Source organism: Carlito syrichta, unplaced genomic scaffold (genome assembly GCF_000164805.1).
Source record: "Carlito syrichta isolate Samal-C Ts95f unplaced genomic scaffold, Tarsius_syrichta-2.0.1 Scaffold307198, whole genome shotgun sequence".
Classification (NCBI taxonomy): Eukaryota; Metazoa; Chordata; class Mammalia; order Primates; family Tarsiidae; genus Carlito; species Carlito syrichta.
This window is the reverse complement of record NW_007251294.1, coordinates 47,843-57,910: the sequence shown is the minus strand read 5'-3', so window position 1 is coordinate 57,910 and position 10,068 is coordinate 47,843. Positions and strand designations below refer to the sequence as shown.

At 41.9% G+C, this 10,068-nt stretch overlaps 1 protein-coding gene across 2 annotated transcripts in view; it reads right to left on the bottom strand.

Annotated features, from left to right (window-relative positions):
• Positions 1-7,351: 7,351 nt before the first annotated feature.
• The window catches only part of YTHDF2 (YTH N6-methyladenosine RNA binding protein 2), a 40,918-nt gene continuing 38,201 nt past the window's right edge, over positions 7,352-10,068 (bottom strand). For both annotated transcript variants that reach the window (XM_021715576.1, XM_021715575.1), the window contains one exon: positions 7,352-8,196. In XM_021715576.1, coding sequence (XP_021571251.1) covers positions 8,173-8,196 — 24 coding nt within the window. In that variant the 3' untranslated portion in view covers positions 7,352-8,172. The remainder of the gene's footprint in view (positions 8,197-10,068) is intronic.

Sequence of the window (10,068 nt, the reverse complement as noted above, 5' to 3'; positions counted from 1 at the left end):
TTATCGAGATAGAGATGAGGAAGGAAGAGGTTTGGGTTTAGTGTTGGATTTGAGATATTGGTGACATCCAGTAGAGAGCCTGAGCTGGCAGGTGAATATACCAGAGTTCAGGAGACAGCTCTGGACTGTCTCTATTCAGAATCTGTTGGCACCTGAATGGGGCCGAAATCCACAGGGCTGGATGAAATCTAGTGAGTGTAGACAGAGGGTCAAGGATTGAGCCTTGGGTACTCGGACATCAAGAGGACAAAGATCAGATGACGAACCGGCCAAGGAGACTAGGAACAACCAGTGACATGGGAGGAAAAATCAAGGTACATGCTGAATTAGACTCTAGGTGAAGAAAGGAGAGAAGCAGCAACAGTCACATGCTGCTTAGAGGTTAGGTGAAAGGACGGCTGAGAGTTGGCAACATGGAACAACGACCTTGACAGGAATCGTCCGACTGGGATGAAGAGGATGGAAGCCTGATTGGAGTGGGTAAGAGGAAACCAAAGGCAAGAAATGGAGCCAACGAGCAACAGCTTCCTCTTTGGGGTTTCCTCGTGCTACAAAGATGAAGAGAGAAGCTACAGCATGTTTGATCCCATCGAGATGCAGTTATATGTGAGAGAGAGGGCGATTTGATGGCGTCATCTTGAGGTGGTGAGAGATTGAGATGTCTGATCTAGACAGAAATATGCATAGTCCAGGGGCATTGATTCTCAAACTCTAGGGAGAGCTTGTTAAGCAGACTGCTGGGCCCCACCCCCAGAATTTCTGATTCATGTCTGGGCTAGAGCCCAATAACTTGCATTTCTGACAGGCTCCTCAGTGGCGCTGATGCTGCTGGCCAGGAGACCAGGCTTCAAGAGATACTGATCTATAACCGGTGGAAAGACAGCATCTGTGAGAGGGGTAGATGTAATGGAGGGAGTCTGTCATGTGTTGTCTCGACTGCTCAATTTTCCTCAGCCTACAAGGAAGTCATTAACTGAAAGTCAAGAAAGGAAAGAAGGATTGGAGGTTTGAGGAAAGGGAGAAGGTATGAAATGTTTGTCCTGAGTGCAGGAGAATGAATAGATGGGGAAAATGTTGATTTTCCTCCTGAGGTTGATTAAAATGAGACAATAGTTGAACGGTTTTCTCAGACACTCTAAACTGCACAAGTACAGGTAGGTGGAGAGTTGAATGTAACTGAAATTGTGGTTTGTCAATTTCGTATTAGTTATTTATTTTTAAAGACAGAGTCTCACTTTATTGCCCAGGTTCAAGTGCAGTGGTGCAGTCATAAGTTACAGCAGCCTCACATTCCTGGGCTCCCACCACAGCCTTCCAAGTAACTGGGACTACAAGTGTGTGTCATCATGCCCAACTAATTGTTTTAAGAGACAGAGTCTCGCTGTTGCCCGGGCTGATCTCAACTTCTGTCCTCAAGTGATCCTCCTACCTCGACTGCCCAAAGTGCTCGGATGACAGGCATAAGCCACCGTGCCCAGCCTGTCTGTTCAACTGGATAAAACAAGAGAAAGTGGCCAGGAAGTTGATGGTGAATACAAAGTGGGAAGAGGGAGTATGATTTGTGGAATTTAAGCTAGGTAAAGTGAGATGAGGCATGGTGAGGGAAAATGAAATAAGCTTTTCTTAAAAGTGGATGCTTTCTTCTCACAGCCTTACCCAACTTGTCTTCATCTCTCACCTCTCTGGGCTTCTGTTAGGTTAGATCTCCCTTGTAGCCTCGTACTCTTATCCTAGGTTACTGTTCTTTACAGCACTCATCACCATCCGACAAATGTTGTCTCTCCATCAGAATTAAAAGCCATTGAAGGCAGGGGCTTTTTGTCTCCTGTTGTGGTCCCAGTGCCAAAAACTACGCCTGGCACATAGCAGCCCTTCTCCACGTTGTCCTCCCTATTCAATCCTGGTCAGTGTACCCTTCAACCACACACCCAAGACGTGTGCAGATTTGCACTACAATGCCTTTATCTGGAATAAAATTCATCTAAAAACTGAGTGTCTAACTCTTCAAACTGAAAGGCTCCAGGAAAGTTTAGGTTCCAATACTTCAGAGCAAGTTTAGAAGCACGGGCTTCTGCCAAGTTGCTTTTGATGAATGAGACCCAGGCCCTTAAGGGCTCACGTTAGAACCCCAGAAGGCAAGTCATGTTAGGTTGTCATAGAAGCCCTGGGTCCTTCTTTAGTAGACCAGAAGAGAAAACTCACAAAATCACGACTAAAGGAGGAGGAAGCTGCAAACGGCTTGGTATTATTATTCCGTTTTTGTAAGCTAACTTAAAATTATGCATATACATAAATATTTAGGAACACACATGCTACATATACTGATTTCATATGTCATAAAGCAAATGTCTTTTTAAAAAAGTTTGAGGGATAGGTAGCAAACTATTGTATCAAGGCGTACATAGACCCTTTTTATTCTATATATACAACTCTCGGAATTTTTTTTTAAGATTAGAACTACTAGTTAAAATCAACTTAAATTCCTGTAAAAATACAATCAAGAGGCTTCAAAGGTCATTTCCTTTTTCCAGTGAGGAACTGCACTAAGAGCAAAGACTTGTCCCAAATCACACAGCCCGCTAAGGGTGGAGCAGAGCGCCTGGATTGAGGGTTGAAGTTGTGGAGGATGGAGAGGCAAGGGGCTCATTTGGTTTCCACTAACAAAAAGAAAATCTACGAATAAGACGCCAATATAGAAAGGCAATTTCTAGGCAGATGTGCCCTTCCTCTGCTATCCACTGTGCATACCTCCCGCAACTCCAAACTGTATTACAAAGTATTCCTTAGGTTGAATTCTGAGAATTTTCATTTATTCATCTGTCCCCCAGTGCCCAACAATAGCACCGACAGGAGTTCGCAAAATATTGGGTGAAGAACTAGACAGATGGAAAAACAGATGAGCACAACTGGACAGCAGCAAAACTGGGAGTTTCCTCGGGAAGCTTTGCCGAACCTCTATGGCCAGCAGATGGGGCTAACAGCTTTCCAATCTTTAACTGCCTCACGTTTGAGCGTTATTGAAAAGGCTGAAGACAGCAACAAGCCATGCATGACATGAGTGTCATTTTCGCCCCGCTGGCAGGGTGGCGTGAAAACGCATTTCCGTCTTTGAAACCACCCAGCTCACCTGGGAAGATGAGGGACTGGGCACGGGGGAAGAGGCTTTTGCGCAGGCGCAGAAGCAATGGCGGACACCATCTTGAACCCGGGGCTCCTCGCGGTAAAACAGCCGCACAAAGCGTACAAAAACCAGAGGCTGCGGCGGGGTCAGGGGAACATGGAGGGAACCAGGCGATAGCAGAGGCAAACGTGCCCTTCTCCAGCCGGCCGCCAAACGCAGCCGCGGGGCGGAGCGAGGCGAAAACCCTCGCAGGCGGAGCTCCGGAGGTGGTCCCAGACACCGGACACCAAGGGCCCTGAAAGCTGTGGGACCTTCTCCAGTTCACTTAACCTCGCTGAAGATGGTTGGTTTATACCACAGCACTGTCAGCGTTGCACGTGCAAACCCAGCAGCTGTAATTAAACATTACAGCTCCAAAGAAAACCTTCTTCTCATGGGTAAGGAGTTTCACCGGCTGCCCAGAAACCAGTAGTCATAAGAGAGTAGCATTGCTTCCCAACGCAGGAAAAATTAATTGTAAACGAACTTATCAGATCTGAATCCTAGAGACACTTTTACTTCCACTCTCATTTTCAGAACATTCATGATACACAAACCACAAATAAATCATTTTCCAAATGAAGGCCAAAATAAGTGGTAACAGTCAAATTCTGTATTAACTCCAGAATGGAAAACGGAAAACTTTAGTACAAGACCACTTCACTTATCTTCTCTCAGTAAAAGCAGCTCTGGGACCCCAAAATAGTTTGGGAGGTGTGAAAACCAAGCCTTCCAACACTTTGGGTAGAAATCCCAGCATTTTAGATCTATTCACAAGACTGAAGGTAGAAATTAAGAAAGGATGCAAACCAACTCAAGTTAAAGCCCTCTCCATAATCCCAGATTTATTCATATGTAGCATTATGAAAGGGGAGAGATAGAAGTGGTTAAGTGTTCTGATTGGGCTAAATAATTCTCCACTTTCACTGGTAATGAATCCCAGTTTTAACAATCAATTGCAGCTGGGCACAGTGGCTCGTGCCTGTAATCCCAGCACTTTGGGAGGCGAGAGGATTGCCTGAGCCCACGGGTTCGAGACCAGCCTTGGCAACTTGGCGAGACTTCATCTCTACAATAAATCAAAAAATTAGCCAGGTGAGGTGGCACGTGCCTGTGGTTCCAGCTACTTAAAAGATGAGCATAGCAAGTAGAGGCTGTGGTGGCTGTGAGCATGCCACTGCACTCCAGTCTGGGCAACAGACTCCACAAAACAAACAAACAAAAATCCAAAAAACATACAGTCAATTGCAAATTGAAGAAATGCCTTAAAAAAACAAACAAAAAAACCCCCCATAGTTTCTAAATATTCTCCAAGAAAAGGAACCAGATTTCCTTGGAAACATGGAGTTGGGGCAGAGAAAATACAAGACTGGCTTAGAACATCTTGCAGTATCAGAAAGAAAGGTAGGGTGCCAAAAATGTTGAGGACATGTCAAAAAGACACAGGAGACGATTGAAGGATCTCCGAATAGTGAAAGCTGGGAGCAACAAAATAAATTACATTAACCCATGGCATAAAATATTAGTTCGCATTACTATAACTGAATAAAAGGGGGAAAAAAGGAAATCTCCTTACAGTAGGATTCTAACTAGTAAAACTAGAAGGAATAAAAACAGTAAATTAACATTTGGCAAATTCCACAGCAATACTTGTTGCAGGCAGTAACAATTCAGATATCCAAAATTAGTGTATCAAAGAATGAGTTTCAAAGTATATCCCAAGTTACAATTTTTTTTTTTTTTTGAGTTGGAGTCTCACTCTGTCGCCCAGACTGGAGTGCAGTGGCCGCTCCTGGCCACCGCAGCCTCCACCTGCTGGGCTCTGGCGATCCTTCCGCCTCAGCCTTCCAAGTAGCTGCAACTACAGGTGCGCGCTACCACACCCGGCTAATTTTTGATTTATTGTAGAGATGAGGTCTCACCAAGATGGCCAGGCGGGTCTCAAACCCATGGGCTCAGGCAATCCACTCGCCTCAGCCTCCCAAAGGCACGGGATTATAGGCTGAGCCACCAAGCCCGGCCCAAGTTACATATTAAGTACAAAGGGAAAATTAATACTTTTACAGTGGAGAAATCTGGCAGATACCACTTTAACCATGTGACTAAAGTTATCACCAGTAGAAAGTCATGTCAACATCATATATTCTGATACAATGCACTGAAAAGGGCACAGTGCTTTTGTGGCACTCTTGCCAAATAATAACCTTAACCTAGTGAGGAATTATCAGATAAATCCAGCTGGAAGGGCATTTTATAAAATAACTAGCCAGTACCTCCAAAGGTCATCAAGTCATAAAAGATGAAGACTGAAGAACTGTCTGTCACAGGCTAGAGTCTAAAGACAACCAAATGCAGTGTGGAATCCTGGATCGGATGCTGAATCAGAAAAAGACTAGTTTTGATAGTTGGCACAATTCCATTAAGGTCTGTAGATATAGTATTGTACCAATACTTACTGGTTTTAATAGTTTTACTATGGTTATACAAGAAGTTAATACTGGGAAAAGCTGAGTGAAGAATATATGAGAACTCTACATACTATTTTTTGCAAGTCTAAAATTATTTCAAAATAAAAAATTTTTAAATGAGCTAAAAGTGAAAACAATGAGTTGCCATATTTTGACGAGAAATCCAACATCTTTAAATATGTTAGGGGAAGATAGCTAATCACATTAAATTTAGTGAATGTGAAATTTATACATTTTGTTCATATTAAAGATTTAAAATTCTCTGAATTATGACACTGATGATGTATAGTAAAACTGATGGCTATCCAATGTTTTTACATTCACAATTGACAGGACAAAGCCTTGAGAATAATCAAAAGTTAATTCCCACTGGAAAAGTTGTCTTTAGCAATAAGAAAACTACTTTAGCTGCATCTTAGGGTCTTCACTAAACCAACTTTTAAACGAGTCTCTCAGCGTGCAGTCTAATTTTTTAGACAAATCCAAGATTCTAAGCCCCTTGACATTGAGGGAAAGCTAGGTGTACAAACCTGATAGGGGATCCAAATTCCTTTCAGTCTATTCCCAAAGCCATAACAGTATTTTCAATAGGTGCTATGAAAAGACTAGAAAGCACTGGTTAAACTACTATGGTGCTAACATTTCAAATTGCAAAAAAAGTCATCTTGAATAATCTCAGATCTAACTTGAATACAACATAAGAAACGTAGTTAAAACTGCTTTGTATTTGCGTTTCTCTGGATATTTTCCCTTTTGAAGATAAAATGCTGAACAATTAAGCCCAAAGTCATCTAAAAAAGCCAATGTTTGAGCTAAAAAATGAGTGTTACATATCTTACTGGGAAATCCAGCACCTTCAAACCAATGAAAAAATCCCCCAATTTGGGAGGAAAGTATTTCAAAAAGCCTGAAATATCTAGGAATACTGTACTATGCCTCTGGGAGGCCAAGAAAAGTTTTTCAATTTCAGGTGTCAACAATGATACTAACTGGAAATCAGTGTTTATTCATTTTATTAGCACTCTTGATGGCATCCTTGACTTTAGTAGTCTGGCTATATTGAACAGAATAAATAAGCCATGAGGTCAAAATTCTGTCCAACTGTATTAAAATCTATTTTCAGAACGCTTTCTTAGTATAGATGTTAGATGTTTTTGTGCATTTAATTCTCAAAATCGGAACATCTTGAGCTAAAAATCTGTAAGGCAGAGAAGCCTCCAAACCTTTGGGAATAAACAAGAATGGATGAAATGCTGTTATGATTATAAGCTTCCCAAAGACCCAAGCCCAGCGAAATTTTATGTTTGGGGGACCTGCATCCCACATTAAATACTGCCTAAATAAACCAATTTCAGACAAAACAATTATATCATTGATACTAGGCTCCACGTCCTTTGCACCTAAGACAGCTGGTCAGAATCTATGGAGTCAGCATAGTACCTGGCACCTAATTAACTCTCATAGTCAAATTATTTGTTGAATGAATGAGTTAACAATGACTCTACCTTCCCTAGAAAGTATCCAGAAATAAAGCATTATGAATATTGCCCACCCTGCTTTTGCACAAGTCATGGTTTTCCAGCCCTGGGTACAAACCAAGCCTCAACTATTTCCTCTCAGCAAAAACTCTACAATTAGTTGCTGTCTCACCTCTTAGAGCTCCTTACACTCCACATCTTTCATAAAATATAGCAGACTCAAATAATACTAAATGGTCTAGAAGTGATGCTCAACAGGATCTCACGTTTATTGAGAAGTGATTAATGGTAAAAAGAAAGGCAATGCCCTTTCCTCATTGGCTGAACAAGAAACTGAAGAAACATTCACTACACGTTTTACAATATTTTTCTCTTCCAAAATGCATTTCTGTAAACGAGTTTTTACCACTGTTCTTAGCTTTGAAATCAAATTAATCCTGACTTAATCAGTATAGTGTACAAGAACAGAACATTTCTTAGGACTCCTAGTACTTTGAGTAACAAAGGGTCAGAGAAAATGAACCACCCTTAAAGACACAACCTTGGGTAACACTGTTAAATTCTCCTAGACAAAAATTCTTCATAAAAAAAATGCTCTTCCAGTTCGGAAGGGAAAAACCAAATTCCCACTTTCTGGGGTAGATGCCCAAAACCTTTGCAACTCAAGTGTTCTCCAAGTGCAAATGTCAAAATGGGAGGAGGAAAGGGTTTAAAAATTAGAGAAAACTGTATGCACTTACGGACTTAAAAATCCGAAAAACATAGTAAAAAGACAAAGAAACAAAGCATTATGCTCTGAAATCACAACCAAAGCCAAAATAAAAGGGACATTTTTCACCTAAACTATCTAGAGGGACTTTTTGTTTAGTTTTTTCTTTTTCTTTTTTTTTTCATTTTCCAGTTAAGTCCTATGTCTTTTGTGAAATTCCAATACTTAAACTGCAAGTCTGCAATTGTTTCTGAAGTCAATGAAATTAAGAAAAAAGTTCTAATTCTCTTGAAGGTCATTTTTTCCTCTTAGGATATGCAGATGCAACCGTTGCTGCAGTTTGTGCAGAACTGCCTTTTATTTTCCACGACCTTGACGTTCCTATGGAGGTAAGAAAAAAGTTGAAATAGTTAGTTAAAACTTATCTGAACAGGCTGAAGAACTAAAAACTTCATATACAAACTTAATTACTTGTGCTAGGTATAACATTCCCATAAAATGAAAAATTGGTTTTTGCTTTTTTTTTTTGAGTTGGAGTCTCACTCTGTGCCCCCAGGCTGGAAAGTGCAGTGGCATGCTCATGGCTACTGCAGTCTGGACCTGCTGGACTCAGGCGCTCCAAGTAGCTGGAGCTTTAGGCGCATGCACCACATCCAGTTAATTTCTTGATTATAGAGACAAGGTCTTGCCAAGTTGCCCAGGCTGGTTTCTAACCCCTGGGCTCAGGTAATCCTTATGCCTCCCCCTCCCAAAGTGCTAGGAGATATGCAAGAGCTACTACACCCAGCTGGCTTTTACTTATATTTTAAACCAAAACAGTAGTACTCAAACATCTCAATTAATGCAAAATTACTTTCTTTTACTATAATATTCATTACATAACTAACCAGATTTGCTTTCCTATTATATTTTGGTTAGGCTAATTTAGTTGTCATCCCCCTCAAAGGGAGGGCTGGAAGTAACTCAAGTATACAATGGTCTGAAGGGAAGCAGCATACATATTATACCAAAAGAGTATCAGAATCAGACTAACAACCTCTATTCAAATCCTATACTAGTCCCAAAGCCTTAAACATATTCATTCATAGGCCTCAATTTCCTTTTCCGTAAACTAAGGATCAGTATCTCACAGGGCTGTGGAGATTTTGAAAACTGACTGCAAAACTTAAGTATCCCCTGCTTATTTTCCTAGTTAGAATTATTCTTTAGGCTGGCTGTGGTGGTTCACACCTGTGATCCTAGCACTCTGGGAGGGGGAAACAAGAGGATCACTTGAGGCTGGCAGTTTAGACCAGCCTGGGCAACAAAACAAGACCCTATCTTTACAAAAATATTTTTTAAATGAACCAGGGATGATTTGGTATGGTGGCTTACACCTGTAGCCCCAGCACTTTTAGGAGGCTGAGGCGTGCAGACTGTCCAGAAGTTGGAGATCAGCCTGGGAAACAGTGAAACCTTACCTCTACCAAAACAAAAAACAAAAAAAATACACACACACACACACACACACATTAGCTGTGCATGGTGGCATGTGCCTGTAGTCCCAGCTACTCGAGATGTTCACGTGGAAGGACTGCCTGAGCCTAGGAGGTAGAGGCTGCTGTGAGCCATGATCATGCTACTGCACTCTAGCCTGGTGACACAGTGAGACCCTGACTGAGAAGAAGAAGGAAAAAAAAAAAAAAGAGTCGGGCATGGTACCCACCTATAGTCCCAGCCATTTAAGAGGCTGAGGTAGGAGGACTCCTTGAGCCCAGAAGTTTGAGGCTGAATTGAGCTATGATACACAATGCAGCCTGGGCAACAAAGCAAGACCCCATCTCTACAGACAAATTATTCTTTTGACTCTTCCGTAAATTTATCCTAAAGTCTTCCATTTCACACATTACCTCATGTACAGAATTTTTTTATTTTTGAGTTGGAGTCTCACTCTGTCAGCCAGACTGGAGTGCAGTGGCCACTCCCAGCCACTGCAGCCTCAACCTGCTGGGGCTCCGGCGATCTTTCCACCTCAATCTTCCAAGTAGCTGGAATTATAGGCGCACGCTACCACACCCAGCTAATTTTTTGATTTATTGCAGAGATGAGGTCTCACCAAGTTGCCTAGGCAGGTCTCAAACCCGCGGGCTCAGGCAATCTGCTCACCTCAGCCTCCCAAGGCATGGGGATTACAGGCTGAGCCACCGAGCCAGGTCAGAATTTTTTTTTTTTTTTTTGAGTTGGAGTCTCAGTCTGTTGCCCAGACTGGAGTGC